We start from the raw sequence: 19760 nt of genomic DNA, 5'->3' as shown, positions 1-19760 counted from the left end.
ATGCATACATTTGCTTTTATGTCAGTTACGTTCGGGACTTGTTTGGGAGCCACAAAACCGGAGGGGATTGATGAAACTAAAATCTTTTTTTTTCAAAATAAGAGAATTTTAGCTCCTCCAATTCCCACTGGTATTTTAGCTCTTAAACTAGCCCTCAGAGTTGATTATTCCGTCCAGTGACAAATAAGTGGTGTATTAGGTTTCCTGAAATCAGCCATTTCAAACTTTGGCAAATATTTATCATACTATTTCTAAAAAAACAAATACACTCGTATCACTTTCAAAAAGAGGTGTTTGGTTTCTAGAGATTTTTAGTCCCTTCTAAATTGCTAATTAGTTTCCGTATTTGGTAATTTAGAGATTAGCATAGAATAAATTTGAGAGACTAAAAATTAGTCCCCAGAAACTAAACACCCCCAAACTTGAAACCAAACACCCCCAAACTTATGATTGAAAGAGTAATGTGTACCCAAAATTGAAATGTTGACAAGCCTGAAAAGAACACTTCTGTGACTAAAGGGCAAGCTTCTAATCAAGTGGCTTCCATAATTAGGCAGTGCGGATTCGCATGCATGGCCATGCTTTATACTCGGTACAAAAAATCACATGAACATGGATAGCCCGTAGTCCGAATATAGTTGTAATTCCCAGCCCATCAACACAATTTGGTACAACAAGATTTTGGCTAAGCCCAGCAATCCCTAAATGCAGACTTTCATTACTTGACCCATTATCCAGTAAGGACAACTAAAAATAGTGGTTCTTACTAAGGGTTCTTACTTAGTTGTGCCAGTCCTTTAAAACATCGTATCAACATTTTTAACTCCCTAAGCCTTCATGATCATAGCAGATTCTTCTGGGCAAGTAATACGCCCACTGCAGTAAAGACGACAACAGAGATCAGACCATCTCTAGATCTCAAGCGTTCCTTCCATGTCAAGGGCTCCGAGACTTTCATCAACACTTCTTGGAATTGCTGTTTGGTGTCATCCAGGGAACCAGAATTGTCAATCACTATGTCTGCTTCTGATTTCTTCCAGTCTAGTGCAAGCTGTGCATTGATCCTATTCTGAGCTTGTCCTTCAGAGCATCCATCTCTTGAAATGAGCCTCTCAATCTGGACTTTTGGATCAACCCAGAGAACAATGATTGGATTCGTCCATCTATCCATCTTTGTCTCAAACAGCAGCGGGATGTCAAGGATGATAACCTTGCAGCCTTTCATCCACAGTTTTGCTATCTCCCAGACAATGCTATAAGAAATATGTGGTGCCAGAAGACTGAAAATGACCAATAAATTATCAACGAACCTGTACACTACTACCAATACTGTACAAGAAATGTCAACTATTGATAAAAAAGAACAAATGATTCAGCCAACTGAACAATTATGTCAAATCCAGAAGAATAAGTGTGTTAAATATGCCAGTAGCCTAGTACGAAGGAAACATTGTGCTCAAGCTGCAGTAACTCTATTTTCAAGTCGTCCGACTAATCGCGATTAGTCATGATTAGTCGGGCTGGTTGGTTTAGAGTGGCCGATTAGGGAAGCCGGCCCGATCAGAACACCTGATCGCGCTGGTCGTCCGACTAGTTGACGACTAGGGACGATTAGTCGCTCGAGCGCTTCTGAGCGACCAGAGTCCGAAGCCTGTAAAAAATTCCGTGGGCTTTTAGGGGAGCTGCTGCTGTTTTGAACAACAAGAACAAGAGACAGCAAGAAAAATGAACGATGGTGAAGGCGAAGATGAATCAGGTGGAAGGGGAGCTGCTTCTGTTGATGAACTTCAGTTGAATGAAGATCTTCTTTAGGTCACTGGTAGTGTGGTAGCAAGTGTTTCTTTACTGTTTTGAACACCTCAATTACTTTAGGGCCATTGGAGAGCTACTGTTTTAAGTTGGATGAACAAATGTCTTCTCTTAAATGAGTATTACAGAAATCATGTCATGTTTACCCTTTATATATAGTTATATACTATGTTATATACTCTATACATATATACTCTATACTATGTTATATACTCTATACATATATGATCTTATATACCATATATACTCGCCTGGTCGACTAATCGAGATTAGTTGCCTGGTCGGACCCCTAGGTCGATCGGCTGATCGCTTGACTTGAAAACATAGGGCAGTAATGATATAACACTTTTAATGTGCCCACCAGCCACTTCCATTTTCAGCTAGAGTAGCTAATGTAGGTCTTGTCCCATTTCGGGGGTGTTTGGTTAGAGGTGGTTCATCATGAGTTCATCTCATGAATTTGGTAGAATTGCTCCATCGCTCATGCTTATACTAATTATTAGCTTGTGAGAAATGATGTGGTGGTGGATAAACTCATTCCCTTCCGCAGATCAAAGAGAAAAGTGAGAGGAATTGCTTGTTTAGGACAGCTCCACCAGCTCTAGATCCACCAAAACAACTCTACTCCACGGAAAGTTACCCAAATGGCCTTGCTTAACGAAATTCAGATTAACCGAAGTAGTGATCTAGAGGCCAAATTCACAATTTTGGTGGAGCACCTCAAGGAGTGCTCCAACAAACTCAAATTAGCGAAGTTGAGAAAAAATTACCCACCACTGCCAATGTACTGTTTCGTTCTATTCTTTCCCACCTTCTCTTCTCCATCATATTCTCTTGTTCATGCTCGGCCATGGCTGCGCCCTCTCCTGGTCATGCTCGGCCATGGCTGCGCTACCGTCCGCGCCCGGCCGGCAGGCCACCGAGCGCCCTCCCCTGGCCATGCCTGGCCAGGCCCAGTCGTGGCTACATCATCGTCCACGCGCCCTCCCATGGTCGTGCCTGGCCGCGCTGCAGTCCACGTGCACCCGCCTGGACACTGTGCACCCCTTCTCGGCCACTACCTAGCCGCGCCTGACCATGGCTATGTCACCTGGCCACCGCGTGCCCGCCCCAGACCACCAAGCAACCTCCCGCGCACACCCATTGTTGCATAGGCAGCCCGACCCAAGCCACCGAGTGTACTCCCCTAGCCGCACATGGCCACACTCGAGCGTGGTTGAGCTACCGTTCGCGTGTGCCGTGCAGAACTAGCAGAAGGGGGAAATTTTGAAAAGCTTTTTCCCAACATTAACAGGTGGAACATATGCTAAAGGTAGATCTAGCCATTCCAATAAAAATACTCTTGTGTGGATCTAGATTTATTGTGTTATCTAAACAATTCCCTACTAGATCCCAGATTCACTGGTGGAGTTGCTTTGTGTTGAATCCTAGATCCATATTCATTTTTTTAGCGGTGGAGCTGTCCCAAAGAGGCCTGAAATGTAGACCAAGTCATTTCTGAAACCAAATACCTATATCAAAAATAAAGCTCAACATAGTTCAGCATAGTACTACGAAAACCAAAAAACCATTTTTACCATCTACAGAAAGAATAATAATCGTCCTTGATGGAAGCAAGGTAACCATTCTTTTTTTAGCGATCAGTTTGCACTATGCATTTTGCATTGTATAAGAGTAATAGACAATTGACTACTACAACTGCATCCATATAAAAGAGATCCAAAGATGACAAAATAATAGTGAAATCAGTACCGGTTTAGAAGTTGACGTTTTGATGGGTCAGAAAATACGATTTGTCCCAATAGAGCTCTGTTAATTTCTCCACTTTCCAGCAAAATATCATTCCCAAAGGCTTTTACAATCTTCTTCCAACCTCTGGTGCCTTTCTGCACTACATCCTATAAATGCATGGCTCCATAATCAGTAACAAGTTTGTAACCGAACAATCGAACATAGTTATAACTTATAACTTATAGCATCCAGTAAAATTTCAGAACAACTGTAAGTGCAATCAACCCTAACTGAGGGTTTTGGTGATTAAATGACAAAACAAACAGAGATTCTAACAAATTTGCTCCTAGCATGTATACAGTTGTTCTACAGACAGGAGAAGCATGTATACAATCTTCTGCCAGCCTTTGGGGGATCCTTTATATACCTCTCACACTCTCTCTCTGCATTCACTTCTGCACTCTCCACAAATTTTTGGCTGACCAACCTTCAAACAAGAGCATTCAATTCACCTCTCACACCCGAAATCGCATCTCCTTCAATTGTTTGAAGGACCTTGGTGTGAGGTGAAGTTGATCTAACTCGTTGATTTCATCTCTATTCTCCCTTTCTCTTCATCTCTCGAGCTCATCGCAAACTTGAATCTTGTGCGGATTTGTTACTCTTGGAACCTTTAGTTCCTTGACGGATAGAGGTTGCTTGGGAGTCTCCAAATTCGTGGACGACCCCAAGAAGTTTGTATCACCCGCTCGTTGAGCTAATTTGAGAAGAGATTGCCTTGACCTTGGTGGTCAGCTTGTGGAGGATTAGGGTTGGAAAAGACCCGGCCCTTTGTGGGCTCCTCAACGAGGAGTAGGACACCTTTGTGGTGGTTGCCGAACCTCGGGTTAAATCGTGTGTTCTTGTGTGTTCTTGATAAGTGCTTTAAATTGTTGGTTAGTTCATATTCGATTATATTGTGTGCAAATCGTGAGAAACCAATTCACACCGATTTGTAGTGGATTTTCTCTAGGGCAAGTCTTAAGCAAAAATCTCTCATTACTTTGTCACACTTGTTTAACTGTTTATCTAATCTAAGTTGAGCAGGTTCAAACTTTTTCAGTTGTAAACAAAATCAGCTAAACCAGTTTGCACCAGCGCAACTTGAATTTAACATTATCTCAAAGTTTTTAGTGAAAAATTTTAGGTGTAGCCTATTCACCCCCTCTATGCTACTTTCAATTGGTATCAAAGCTTCGTACCTCGTTTTACGCTTAACCGCGTGAGGAAACGATCATGTCTACTCAAAGGGACCATGTGGGTCGATAAGATGTTCCGGTGAAGAAATAGACCCCAAGGTCCTCGACCTCGCCATGAAGATTGCCGAGAAGATGTTCCTCAAATGAAAGAGGAAGATGCTAAGAAAAGGGCCGAAGAAGAAGAATCAAGAAGAAAGGCCGAAGAAGACAGAGGAAAGGGAAAAATCAAATACAATGATGATTTGGTAGAACTTTTGGTGTCAAGGGTGATGAGCAAGGTAAGTCTCAACACCAAAGGATCATCTACCAAAAGTAAAGGTAATGAGTTCAATAAAGTTCAATTTGATTATTCTAGAAATTTTATTCCCAACTTCTCTTCCGCCCCACTTGGAAAGTTACCAACTCTTAGTGAGTTGAACTATGACGAGTGGGTCGATAAGATGAAGTCGCATTTAATCGGTGTACATCCTAGTCTTTGGGAGATTGTGAATATAGGTATGTATAAGCCCGCCCAAGGAGAAGAGATGACTCCAGAAATGATGCAAAAAGTGCACCGCAATGCTCAAGCGGTGAGCATAATAAAAGGAAGCCCTTGTCCGGAAGAGTACCGGAAAGTCCAAGGAAGAGAGGATGCTCGTGACATTTGGAACATTCTCAAAATGTCACATGAAGGAGACCCCAAAGATAAGAGACATAGAATTGAAGCTTTGGAGAGTGAACTTGCAAGATATGATTGGTCTAAGGGTGAATCTCTTCAATCACTCTTTGACCGGTTAATGGTATTGGTCAATAAAATAAGGGTGTTGGGTAGTGAAGATTGGAGTGACTCAAAGGTCACTAGGCTATTCATGAGAGCCTATAAAGAAAAGGACAAGAGTTTGGCAAGAATGATTAGAGATCTTGATGACTATGAGGAGATGACTCCTCATCAACTATTTGCCAAGATTCAACAACATGAGTCCGAAGAAGCTCCAATCAAAACAAGAGACTCACATGCCTTATTGTCAAATGAGCAAGATTCTTCCAAGAAAAGCAAAGACCACAAGTCAAAGAAGGTGGTTGAAACATCAAGCGATGAAGATAGCTCAAGTGGTGAGGACACGGCTATGTTCATCAAGACTTTCAAGAAGTTTGTACGGAAGAATGACAAATATCAGAGAAAAGGAAAGAAGAGGGCATGCTATGAATGTGGCCAGACCGGTCACTTCATTGCGGATTGTCCAAACAAGAAGGAACAAGAGGCTAAGAAAGATTACAAAAGGGACAAGATGAAGAAGGGAGGCAAGGGTAAGGGATACTTCAAGAAGAAGTATGGCCAAGCCCACATAGGTGAAGAATGGAACTCCGACGAAGAGAGTTCAAGCTCGGAGGAAGAAGAGGTGGCTAATGTCGCCATTCAATCCACTTCGACCTCGCAACTCTTCACCAACCTCATCGACGACTCCTACACCCCTACTTGTCTCATGGCAAATGGAGATAAGGTCTACTCCTCTGGTGGGTCAAGTTGGGTGCTTGACAGTGGATGTACAAATCACATGACCGAGGAGAAAGACATGTTTCACTCCTTGCAACTAACTCAAGAAGCACAAGAAATTGTGTTTAGAGATAGTGGCAAGAGTGAAGTGATTGGTATTGGTAAAATTCCTATCTCTGACCACCAGTCACTTTCAAATGTTCTGCTAGTAGATTCTTTAAGCTACAATTTGATGTCTGTTTCACAACTTTGTGAAATGGGATATAACTGCCTATTTACTGATGTTGATGTGAAGATCCTTAGAAGGGAGGATTCCTCTGTTGCTTTTACAGGTTGCATGAAGGGCAAACTCTATCTTGTTGATTTCACAACAAGTAGGGTGACGCCTGAGACTTGTTTAGTGGCAAAATCCGACAAGAGTTGGCTTTGGCATCGCCGGCTAGCTCATGTTGGCATGAGGAACTTGGCCAAACTTCAAAAGGATAGTCACATTATTGGACTAACAAATGTTGTGTTTGAGAAAGACAGGGTATGTAGCGCATGTCAAGCAGGAAAGCAACATGGCGTTCCACATCAATCAAAGAATGTGGTCACAACCAAGAGACCTTTGGAGCTTCTTCATATGGACATCTTCGAACCTGTGGCCTACATTAGTATTGGTGAAAGTAAGTATGGTTTAGTTATTGTTGATTATTTTTCTCGCTTCACCTGGGTTTTCTTTTTGAGTGATAAAGGTGAAACTCAAGAAACAATGAAGAAGTTTATGAGAAGAGCTCAAAATGAGTTTGAGTTAAAAATCAAAAAGGTGAGAAGTGACAATGGGACAGAATTCAAGAATACAGGTGTTGAAGAATTCTTAGGTGAAGAAGGAATCAAACATGAGTTCTCAGTTCCCTACACTCCACAACAAAATGGGGTGGTGGAAAGAAAAAATCGAACACTTATTGAAGCCGCCAGAACCATGTTGGATGAATACAAGACACCTGACAACTTCTGGGCAGAAGCAGTCAACACTGCCTGTCATACAATCAACCGTCTTTATCTTCACAAGATTTATAAGAAGACCGCTTATGAACTTCTCACCGATAACAAACCTAAAGTTGATTACTTTAGAGTGTTTGGTTGCAAATGTTTTATTCTTAACAAAAAGTCAAGAGCTCTAAGTTTGCTCCTAGAGTGGACGAGGGGTTCTTGCTTAGTTATGCATCAAATACTCACGGATATCGTGTTTTCAACAATACCATCGGTCTTGTTGAAATAGCGATAGACGTGACATTTGATGAATCTAATGGCTCGCAAGGGCATGTCTCTAATGATGTTGCAGGAAAAGAATTCCCATCGAATGAAGCCATAAAAAGGCTTGCAATAGGTGAAATGAAGCCACAAGAAAAGGACGATGATGAAGGGAGAATTTGGATAACAAATAGGGTCGTTGATAGGGGTGCTAAGGTGGTTGGTGAAAATCCTTCCATCCAAGCAAACCCATCAACCTCAAGTCACTCAATCCTTGAAGAAGTGCCTCTACTGCAAGATATGACAACCGTTGTGGAAAATGAGCAAGAAGTTGCTAGTAAAGAAGTCATTGATCAAGACGAAAGTGAATAGCCAACACATTACACAATCATTGAGGGATGCAACAATATTGTATAAGATGTGATCATATAAAAATAACATTACTCTAACATTTTCATCATTGCATAGCATAAGATATGTGATAGTACTAGCTATTACAATAATGAGCATCACAGCATAAAATTGTTTATGGCCCTAAGCCATCATCACAAGCATAGACGAATACTAGAGTTATTACAGACCATTGTTCATTACATAAATAAAAGCCCCTGGAGCTACCAAGTCATCAATCATTCTCCCTCTTTTTGGCAACGAGCACCAAAAACAGGAGGAGAGAAACAACCACATATCACCAAGGAGGGGATGGATCGAAGAACTGCGACGCCAAATTTGCTGCATAGTTTTTTCCCCTAGGGTTAGCTGGGGGAGGATAGCTGACAGAAAGATCCTGGGGGGAGGATATGATGAAGATGGACCCGGATCCCCTTGGTGGGGAGGCGGGACCAACTGCTCTCTGTCATCAAAAAATTCTTCCTCTTCACCTTCTTCATCTTCTGCTGACATGAATGGAACCCCATAGGTTTGCTGATGCCATTCATTAATCTCTGGCGGAGGAGGACGGAGGGGCACATCAGGCGAGCGGGGAGCAAAAGGTATACCCATAGATGTGGCCTGACGACGGAGGTTGTCGTCAGTTTCCCGCTGTCGCGTAGCCAGCTCATGAACATCAGAAGAGATATTCCTGCACATTGAAAAGAAAGTTGCGATGCCATGAGCCAATCGTGCTCCCATCTCGCGACCACGACCACGACCACGTGGTGTGGGAGATCCACGACCAGGAGAGAGACGAGAGGGACCAGCAGCAGCTTGCTCACGAGAGCTAGCAGAGGCTTTCCTCAACCGCCCTGCTGGATTATTTGGGTCAATCCAGAAGGGGGTATATGAGAGATGTCTTGTGCCCTTTTCATATCGAAATTGTGTCACAACTTCAATCATTTTCAGGATGAAGGGGGCATGTAGACATACCTTGAGAGGGAAGCTGGATGCATGGATGATCTCTTGCCAAATCATGTCAAAAACATTTAAGCTTTCAGTGTTGTTTGGCTTCATGAAGGAAAGCAGGACTTTACTTTCTCCCAGGATATTCATCTGATTTCCCCCTTTGGGGATGAGAGTCATCCTGCAGAGAGAGTTGATATACCTGTAGTACTTGTGCAGATTTGTGGATTTCTAATATTCATCAGACTCAGATATGTGTAGATCCTTGGCTTCTTCCCTGGTAGGAGGGCGAAAGTCATGGATCTTAATCTTATCGTCAGAGATATCCTCATCAGTAAATCCCAGAATGTGAGCAAATCTTCTGTAACTCACTTTATACCAGCTCCCTTCAATGACGAAATTTAGATAAGGAAAGTTGTATGGACTTTCCTCATCAGCATGTTTAATCCATAGAGTAGAATAAAACTGAGCAATGATTTCATCATTCCAATCATATTGGAATGTCATGATAGCCTTCATCCTCTTTTGCTCACAGGCCCTCAATGTCTGTGTCATCTCAGGATCTCCGATAGCTTCGCACCCGCTCCAGTTAATAAAACGCTGATGGAGGATAGGCTGGTGCTTCTTTGGAAGGATAACTGAATTATAGAAATCAACATGAAGGAGAGTCCAGAAGCGATTACCATCAATCCTGGCATCATGAACACGGAAGGTAGGATTCTGGAATCGCATATCTTGAAGAAGGGCAGACCCTCCGCTGGCACTGAAATCAATGACATGTTCATTGGCGGAACGACGGGTCTGCGCTCTGTGAAGCACTAACCCCTGGATAATGGGGGCATGAGCAGGAGGGAGATTAACATCATCATCCTTTCCTCCTTCGTCATCACTAGTGGTCTCCCAGGCCTGTGGATTCGTCGCGGGACGAGACCGACCGGAGGGGTTCCTAGCCGTTCGTCCGCGAGGTCCATGAGACCCAGAGGCCTCACCACCTGGCATGACATTGCCAGATCCACGCCCGCGCTTGGATCTAGACCGAGGAGTGTCTTCACGAATTTCTGGTGCATCGTCACTTGAATCGGATTCAACAACCGATGGATTTCTACGACGCACCATCCTTAAGATTAAACAAAGAACATATGGTGAGAGAGATATTGATGTTCAAGGAGTTTAACGAACACCAAGGAGGGGATGGATCGAAGAACTGCGACGCCAAATTTGCTGCAAAGTTTTCTTCCCCAGAGTTAGCTGGGGGAGGATAGCTGCCAGAAGGATCCTGGTCAAACTGACCAAAACCGGTTCAACTGGTCCAGAAATCGGTTCAACCGGTTTTGGTCAGTTTGACCTTCACTCTCTCATTTCTTTTGGCCGCCGACACCCTCATTCCTCTCTCCCTCTCTCACATCCTACACTCAAATCCCTCCAAAAACTATCAAAACTCCATGGAGATTGTTGGAGATTCTATCCCCTCAGACTCCCCCACCATCTCTCCACTCATCTTCGGGATTTTCATGGTCGGTTTCACTGATCGAGGTATTGTTTCATCTTCTCTATTTTTGACTCGATCCATACAGTTCTTGATGATCTTAAGTACCTCTTCAAGAAGATTGTGTAGTTTAGGTGTATGGCACACTTAAACTGTTATCATTGTCTCGAACATTGTTTTGAGTTAAGTAGGTTGGTATTGTTCATTGTAGCTAAACCGCTCATATGAACAGTTGAAGTGCATGTCCAATATTATATTTGTCTTTCCTTAAACGTGTTCGTTAAACTCCTTGAACATCAATATCTCTCTCACCATATGTTCTTCTTTGTTTAATCTTAAGGATGGTGCGTCATAGAAATCCATCGGTTGTTGAATCCGATTCAAGTGACGATGCCCCAGAAATTCGTGAAGACACTCCTCCTCGGTCTAGATCCAAGCGCGGGCGCGGATCTGGCAATGTCATGCCAGGTGGTGAGGCCTCTGGGTCTCATGGACCTCGCGGACGAACGGCTAGGAACCCCTCCGGTCGGTCTCGTCCCGCAACGAATCCACAGGCCTGGGAGACCACTAGTGATGACGAAGGAGGAAAGGATGATGATGTTAATCTCCCTCCTGCTCATGCCCCCATTATCCAGAGGTTAGTGCTTCACAGAGCGCGGGCCCGTCGTTCCACCAACGAACAGGTCATTGATTTCAGTGCCAGCGGAGGGTCTGCCCTTCTTCAAGATATGCAATTCCAGAATCCTACCTTCTGTGTTCGTGATGCCAGGATTGATGGTAATCGCTTCTGGACTCTCCATGTTGATTTCTATAATTCAGTTATCCTTCCAAAGAAGCACCAGTCTATCCTCCATCAGCGTTTTATTAACTAGAGCGGGTGTGAAGCTATTGGAGATCCTGAGATGACACAGGCATTGAGGGCCTGTGAGCAAAAGAGGATGAAGACTATCATGACATTCCAATATGATTGGAATGATGAAATCATTGCTCAGTTTTATTCTACTCTATGGATTAAACATGCTGATGAGGAAAGTCCATACAACTTTCCTTATCTAAATTTCTTCATTGAAGGGAGCTGGTATAAAGTGAGCTACAGAAGATTTGCTCACATTCTGGGATTTACTGATGAGGATATCTCTGACGATAAGATTAAGATCCATGACTTTCGCCCTCCTACCAGGGAAGAAGCCAAGAATCTACACATATCTGAGTCTGATGAATATTAGAAATCCACAAATCTGCACAAGTACTACAGGTACATCAACTCTCTGCAGGATGACTCTCATCCCCAAAGGGGGAAATCAGATGAATATCCTGGGAGAAAGTAAAGTCCTGCTTTCCTTCATGAAGCCAAACAACACTGAAAGATTAAATGTTTTTGACATGATTTGGCAAGAGATCATCCATGCATCCAGCTTCCCTCTCAAGGTATGTCTACATGCCCCCTTCATCCTGAAAATGATTGAAGTTGTGACACAATTTCGATATGAAAAGGGCACAAGACATCTCTCATATACCCCCTTCTGGATTGACCCAAATAATCCAGCGGGGCGGTTGAGGAAAGCCTCTGCCAGCTCTCGTGAGCAAGCTGCTGCTGGTCCCTCTCGTCCCTCTCCTGGTCGTGGATCTCCCACACCACGTGATCGTGGTCGTGGTCGCGAGATGGGAGCACGATTGGCTCATGGCATCGCAGCTTTCTTTTCAATGTGCAGGAATATCTCTTCTGATGTTCATGAGCTGGCTAGGCGACAGCGGGAGACTGACGACAACCTCCGTCGTCAGGCCACATCTATGGGTATACCTTTTGCTCCCCGCTCGCCTGATGTGCCCCTCCATCCTCCTTCGCCAGAGATTAATGAATGGCATCAGCAAACCTATGGGGTTCCATTCATGTCAGCAGAAGATGAAGAAGGTGAAGAGGAAGAATTTTTTGATGACAGAGAGCAGTTTGTCCCGCCTCCCCACCAAGGGGATCCGGGTCCATATTCATCCTATCCTCCCCCCCCAGGATCCTTCTGGCAGCTATCCTCCCCCAGCTAACCTGGGGAAGAAAACTTTGCAGCAAATTTGGCATCGCAGTTCTTCGATCCATCCCCTCCTTGGTGATATGTGGTTGTTTCTCTCCTCCTGTTTTTGGTGCTCGTTGCCAAAAAGGGGAGAAGGATTGATGGCTTGATAGTGACTTCGTAGGCCCAGGGGCTTTTATTTATGTAATGAACAATGGTCTGTAATAACTCTAGTGTTCGCCTAAGCTTGTGATGATGGCTTAGGGCCATAAACAATTTTATGTTGTGATGCTCATTATTGTAATAGCTAGTACTATCACATATCTTATGCTATGCAATGATGAAAATGTTAAAGTAATGTCATTTTTATATCATCACATCTTATACAATATTGTTGCATCCCTCAATGATTGTGTAATGTGTTGGCTATTCACTTTCTCCAAATATGTTGCATAATTGACATATCAAGTCAATATGAAGTTCACAAAACTCATGCACATATTTAAGGTGAGCCACACATACACAAGTATTTACATCTAGCCAGTATTTTTGTTTTTATCTCTACTCCAGTTTGTTTTGGCATCAATCACCAAAAAGGGGGAGATTGTAAGTGCAATCAACCCTAACTGAGGGTTTTGGTGATTAAATGACAAAACAAACAGAGATTCTAACAAGTTTGCTACTAGCATGTATATAGTTGTTCTACAGACAGGAGAAGCACAGATCGTATATGTACGCAAATGTAAAAGCACAGCGGATTAAAATTCTGCATCATATAGCGTGCTTCAAGTGCTTGGCAACAACGGCAATTTACATTTTACAATTCTTGAGTCATAAGAATCGTCGTTCAATTAAGAGGGATCCGCAAAAGTTGAGTAAGTATGTGCGATGAGCTCAGTCCAAACCTTTTCAAATCCTCTAAGAAAATATTTTACTAGATCATGAATGCTCTTGGAAAACCCACTTTCACAACCTACTAAGATTTCCCCTTGGTTCACCTCAGTTTTCTCAAAATCAGTTCAACAGTCTCAAAAATCGGTTCAACCGAACCTAAAACCGGTTCAACCGGTTTTTGCACTGTTCCCTCTGTCACTTTCTGACCTGCCAGTCTGCCAGTCAATTCTGTCAGAAAAAGTCGTGTGCAGATTTTTTTGAAAACCGGCTCAATCGGATTTTGGCCCGGCTCAACCAGATTTGGGGCCGGTCGAGTCTCCGGCTAAGTCCCTCAGTGAACCGAAAACCCCCTGGTGGAAACCGGTTCAACCGGTTTAAGAACCGGTTCAACCGGTTTTCAGTCAACTTTTCCCAACGGCTGACAGCCTTTGGGGAATCCTTTATATACCCCTCACACTCTCTCTCTCTCTTCATTCACTTCTGCCCTCTTCACAAATTCTTGGCTGGCCAACCTTCAAACAAGAGCATTCAATTCACCTCTCACACCCGAAATCGCATCTCCTTCAATTGTTTGAAGGACCTTGGTGTGAGGTGAAGTAGATCTAACTCGCTGTTGATTTCATCTCTATTCTCCCTTTCTCTTCATCTCTCGAGCTCATCGCAAACTTGAATCTTGTGCGGATTTGTTACTCTTGGAACCTTGAGTTTCTTGACGGGTAGAGGTTGCTTGGGAGTCTCCAAATTTGTGGACGACCCCAAGAAGTTTGTATCACCCGCTCGTTGAGCTAATTTGAGAAGAGATTGCCTTGACCTTGGTGGTCAGCTTGTGGAGGATTAGGGTTGGAAAAGACCCGGCCCTTTGTGGGCTCCTCAACCAGGAGTAGGACACCTTTGTGGTGGTTGCCGAACCTCGAGTTAAATCGTGTGTTCTTGTGTGTTCTTGATAAGTGCTTTAAATTGTTGGTTAGTTCATATTCGATTATATTGTGTGCAAATCGTGAGAAACCAATTCACACCGATTTGTCACCTATTCGAGTGGATTTTCTCTAGGGCAAGTCTTAAGCAAAAATCTCTCATTACTTTGTCACACTTGTTTAACTGTTTATCTAATCTAAGTTGAGCAGGTTCAAACTTGTTCAGCTGTAAACAAAATCAGTTAAACCAGTTTGCACCAGTGCAACTTGAATTTAACATTATCTCAAAGTTTTTAGTGAAAAATTTCAGGCGTAGCCTATTCACCCCTAAGAGGAGATTAAAAAATGAGAAATACCTTAAGGAAACAAGTTCAGTAGGAATCTAAAATTTCATGAAGCCTATGTGCATTTGTAAAAAAACTATTAGAAAGACAGAACACTGATAATTAAATATAACTTGTTTTAGAAAAAAGAATGTAAGCAGTAGGAGAGCTTCCTTTTGACTTAATACACACAAGAGGCCTAAGTTCTACATTTAAGTACATGTACGGAAAAATGCACGCTAATGCACACAAAAAGACTAGGGGCTCATGTTGAGTTTAAATTCTAGCCTAACCCAACATTGCTGCTTATAGACAAAAAGTCAAGGGTAAGAACAAAGTTGTGGAATCATATGAAGTAAATATTTAGCCTGACTAAGAACCAGTCTCTAGCCCTACCTCCATCTTGATTTTGGCCAAGGCATAGCAGAAAAGGGACTCAATTCCTTAATAATCCTTGGTTTCTGGACCATCTGGAACCATAGGAATGGCTGCGTCTTCGACAAGATCACCGCAAGTGTAAATGTTGCCATTAGAAGGGCTGAGGAAGAGAGGGAGTTGTGGGAGATGGCAGGGCCCAAGAGCCTCTCTCTCCTAACAGCTCCAATTCCTGGGCTGTAAAGTGGTTGTAATGGATGTTTTCTGTATTTTCGTTTTTGGCCACCGTAAAGTGGTTTTTTTCTTGTACTTGTACTAGTCCATTTTGGACCCTTTTTCTTCTTAATATAATGATGTGCACCTCTCCTGCGCGCTCGAGAAAAAAAAATCTTACTACGATCACACTATAAGAAAGAAAAGTGTGAGGTTGAATATGATTACTAATCTACACTTGGTGCTCCACGTAAAGGCATTTTTCCAACTACATGGTGTGATATTGATAACATATCAAATTTAACAAAACCAAAGACAAGCAACAGAGCAGTACATAATTCTGTACCTAAAAACTAAACGCCTTTGCACAAACACCATCAGATAGATTTAGGTTTGGGCCGCTTGCTTACCCGAGCAATGACATCGGCATCCACAACGGGGACACCAGAGTCCCTAAAGAGGTTAGAGACAGTGCTCTTCCCAGATGCGATGCCACCCGTCAAACCCACCAGCCTCATCTTCTCGCTTGCCCCTTATTTCTGTACAAAAGCACAGTAAACCTTAGGCCACAGTAGCATATCTCCACTTTTAAGCCTGCTAATAGTCTAAAAAATAGGCCAAATCCACACCGCACTGTTCTATTCATGCACAAAGACCAAACCAATCCAACCCACCAGTCTAGATTTCAAAACCAAACCAATTGCAAGCATCAGCAGTTTCAACCCAAACAATAGAAATGGTTTCCTGTTAATAGATTCAATGAATCCCTAGACTCTGGTTCTGGACAATACTTCATGAAATTGTCTAGAAATAAGAACAAAACTATTAAAAATCACAAGAACGTTTGTCTCAAAGAATTATACATTTAAAACAACAAAAAGATTATGAATGTTGTTGAGTAAATCAACACAATAAAAAAATGAATGTTGAGGAGAAAATCTAGGAAACAGAATGTTGAGGAGAAAATCTAGGAAACAGAATGTTGAGGTTGGAAGAAGATTGTAAAAGCCTTTGGGAATGATATTTTGCTGGAAAGTGGAGAAATTAACAGAGCTCTATTGGGACAAATCGTATTTTCTGACCCACCAAAACGTCAACTTCTAAACCGGTACTGATTTCACTATTATTTTGTCATCTTTGGATCTCTTTTATATGGATGCAGTTGTAGTAGTCAATTGTCTATTACTCTTATATACAATGCAAAATGCATAGTGCAAACTGATCGCTAAAAAAATGGTTACCTTGCTTCCATCAAGGACGATTATCATTCTTTCTGTAGATGGTAGAAATGCTTTTTTGGTTTTCGTTGTACTATGCTGAACTATGTTGAGCTTTATTTTTGATATAGGTATTTGGTTTCAGAAATGGCTTGGTCTACATTTCAGGCCTCTTTGGGACAGCTCCACCGCTAAAAAATGAATCTGGATCTAGGATTCAACACAAAGCAACTCCACCAGTGAATCTGGGATCTAGTAGGGAACTGTTCAGATAACACAATAAATCTAGATCCACACAAGAGTATTTTGATTGGAATGGCTAGATCTACCTTTAGCATATGTTCCACCTGTTAATGTTGGGAAAAAGCTTTTCAAAATTTCCCCCTCCTGCTAGTTCTGCGCGGCACACGTGAACGGTGGCTCAACCACGCTCGAGTGACTGGCCATGTGTGGCTAGGGGAGTACACTCGGGTTCACCCAAATTTCGGGTTGAGCAATTAGAAACTCGGGTTTCTAGAGAAAATAACGCATGAAAATAACACGAAACTTCAAGGTATACCCGGAATGTTGGAACAGCTCACGGCTCACAGCTCATCGCCACGTCGAGGGTAGGGAAGATGGCGGAGGAGGGACGCCAGTCGCCGGATCTGGACGGAGAAGGGAGAGGAAGCAGCGGCCGCCCGCCGCCGTCAGTTTCAGATGGTGTGGCGGCGTCCGGCAGGACTCGTTCCTCTGGGGCTCGAGCTCGATTGCTCGAACTTGGGAATGCCTCTAGGGTTCTGCGTGCGTGGTGTGCCTGGTCCCGGTCCGGTCCGGTCCGGCGCGTGCTCCGTGCAATAAGGCCTCTGCTTCTGCTCGAGCTGGACTGGGCCACGCTCGGGTTTTAGAAGATGTCGCGTCAGTGTTGGGCCAACGGGAGTCAAGGCCTTGGGCTGCGCGTGTGTGCTGGGCTGGAATATTTTAAGCTGACTAGCTGTACTTATTTATTTTAAAAATACATTCTGTAATGTGTGTAACCATGTTTCTTACATATTATTAATTTTATCAGTTTATTTGTATATATATTGTTTAAAACTAAAAAGTCTGACTTCTGGATTAGTGAGATTTGCATTTTTTCTGGGACAAAGAGATTATTTCAAGAGAGAGAAGAAGAACCTTTTAAACAGTCAGCAGTTATTAGTGCTAAAAAAGTCGTTTCAAACAAGTTCTTAAAAATACTTAAGTAGACCCATAAAATATTATCTATTATCTATACTACTTATTAAGGCTGCAATAGCAATCTACATCTGACATGTTCTGCCATCAGCTGTGTTCTGCCACTGAACCGTGGTAGCCACCGGGCGTTACACACGTGAGTTTATTTATAAAGTGAATGCAGTTGACAAACCTCTATATTCTAAAACCTATGCTCCCATTCAGCTTTTGTGTCCTGTCCTACGAGTCACACGAGTCAAAACGTGGTAAAAGTTTTAAGAAAGTCTATGGTTCATTGGTTCCAAGAGCCAATTACATCTAACTGTGATGTTATAGGTGTTATGTTATCATATTGCTTGAAAGTGACACCTCTACAAATGATTAACCTAGATAACATAATAAAACTTGATCATGATACTTCAAGTCAACTTGATAGATTTGATCATGTATTAAAAGCTAGGAATGACTATGCCAAGTACATAATATTTTGGATCAATGCCTATCAACTTTATCTAACCATTTTGGATATGTTGGAGCCTAATAGTTTTGGCTTCGCTAAATATATTTTGTCTTATCTTAGTACTTGTTGTATGGAAAAATTCTATTTTTTGTGTGATGTTCTCATGGAATAACTTTGCAGATTGTGCATTTGCATAGGTTGTGGATAAACTTCAAAAAGTTATAGTACAATCAATGTTGACCAAGCCATTCTAAAAAAGTGATTTTGAATATGCTAAGTTATTCCATGTTTTTTAGTATATTGTACTATTCATGAAGGTGCTAGACTGACAAGGATTGATCTTACTTTCAGGTTCCATCAAAAGTTATTGGTGCTGTTTTAGCAAGTCAACTAGGAAAAGAATAGGTACATTAAATTACTTCCTTTCCTTCTATTGTGTGAGTGATTTCATCAATTGGATGTCTTGCTATTTAACCTTTTGCCTAAACTGTGGATTTATATAACATACAATACTATTTTCAGTTTTAGATTGATAGAATTGACTTTCAAGAAACACCTCTTTAACACATTTTACTTATATTTCCTATATTTATTTATTATATTATTATGTTTTCTCTAGGAAATGTGTGGTTTTGACGAAGAAGCGAAGTCATATAAGGATCCTAGTGTGATAGAGTTGGCAGAAACATTAAATAATTGGCCTCAAATGAATTATTACATCACAATTTGCAAATTTGTAAGTCAGAATTCCTTTGATCTATATAGTTAAAAATAAATTGTGCAAACATATAATTCTAATGTCTCATGGTTTGCAGGTTCTTATGCCATAGAGATACTCTATAGGCTATGTACTTTTCGTTATTAATTATACAAACAAATCTGTGTCTGTGTTTAATTTCACACCTACTCCAGAATGGTGCAAAGATATACCACTACAAAGATTTTGAAAAGTTATTCTTCTTATTTCGAAGAAATATAAGGTTGCATAAGGTGTCAAACATATTGGATGGTCACATGACATTTGAAAGGGAAATAGGGTTAACCTTTTCCTACAATTAATTTTGGTGGTTGAATGTCCAACACAAACATATGGACTAACTAGTTTGCTCTAGAACTCATGTATTACAGGTGCATAAGGTTCAACACAAACCAATAAAAGATTCAAGTTAGGGACTAAAATTAAAAGGAGCAAAGACTTGAGTGTGTTGTGGACTGGCGCACCGGACTGTCCGGTGCGCCACCGGACAGTGTCCGGTGCACCAGGACCGTACAACTCAAACCAACTGTTGGGACCACGCTTCGTCGCCGAAGGTCCTGCAGAAAGAAACAGCTTCGGCTGAAGCTGCTTGTACGTGGCGCCGAAGGCATCATTCATGAAGTTTCGGCATTATAACATATCCGAAGATGAAGGGTCGAACCGACCTAAAGATGGAATGACCTTTTAGCTCATAGGGGTCTAAGTCATTGTTGTAAACTTTTATGAGGGGCATGATTGTAATTCTTCACAGTCTGTGTCCTGTGCCTATAAATAGTGAACAGTATTCCTTTACTGTTCACGGATTCCGATAATTGCAATCAGATCACTCGGAAATTGTCATTTGTCAAGGCAGAGGTATAAATGTATTTAAATGTTATGTTCAAACATCTAAAATTTACAAAAATATAAATGATGTCATTTATTTTCAATTTACTTATCTTTAATACTTTATATCCTGCGTTATCTCATATTACTTTTAAGAGTTTAATTACGAAGGTAATACCTTCGTAATTCCATCATTGTAACCTTCGTCCGAAGTTCATTAAATCCTTGGGGAAATAATGCTTCAGCGGACGAAGGACATCGATATTTAACATT

General features: G+C 41.9%; 1 protein-coding gene across 4 annotated transcripts; it reads right to left on the bottom strand.

The window, feature by feature from the left end:
* Positions 1-505: 505 nt before the first annotated feature.
* On the bottom strand, positions 506-17108 carry LOC100282561 (uncharacterized). Of its 4 annotated transcripts, XM_035967116.1 has the most exons (5): positions 16811-17108; positions 16581-16647; positions 15445-15573; positions 3562-3707; positions 506-1280 (listed from the first exon to the last, which is right to left on the bottom strand). In XM_035967116.1, exons 3-5 carry the CDS (start codon positions 15550-15552, stop codon positions 842-844), a joined length of 693 nt encoding a protein of 230 aa, XP_035823009.1. In that variant the 5' UTR covers positions 15553-15573; positions 16581-16647; positions 16811-17108; the 3' UTR covers positions 506-841.
* Between the last annotated feature and the right edge of the window lie 2652 nt (positions 17109-19760).

This window comes from Zea mays, chromosome 1 (assembly GCF_902167145.1).
Source record: "Zea mays cultivar B73 chromosome 1, Zm-B73-REFERENCE-NAM-5.0, whole genome shotgun sequence".
Taxonomy (NCBI): domain Eukaryota; kingdom Viridiplantae; phylum Streptophyta; class Magnoliopsida; order Poales; family Poaceae; genus Zea; species Zea mays.
The sequence above is the reverse complement of the archived record's forward strand: the minus strand, read 5'-3'. Positions and strand labels throughout refer to the sequence as shown.

Excerpts from the sequence above, each read along its gene's own strand:
- LOC100282561 (XM_035967116.1), bottom strand. The coding sequence starts at position 15,552 with ATGAGGCTGGTGGGTTTGACGGGTGGCATCGCATCTGGGAAGAGCACT. Across the intron at positions 3,708-15,444 it reads ATGCCGATGTCATTGCTCGG|GATGTAGTGCAGAAAGGCAC; the intron begins GTAAGCAAGCGG and ends ATGCATTTATAG. Across the intron at positions 1,281-3,561 it reads AAACGTCAACTTCTAAACCG|TCTTCTGGCACCACATATTT; the intron begins GTACTGATTTCA and ends GGTCATTTTCAG.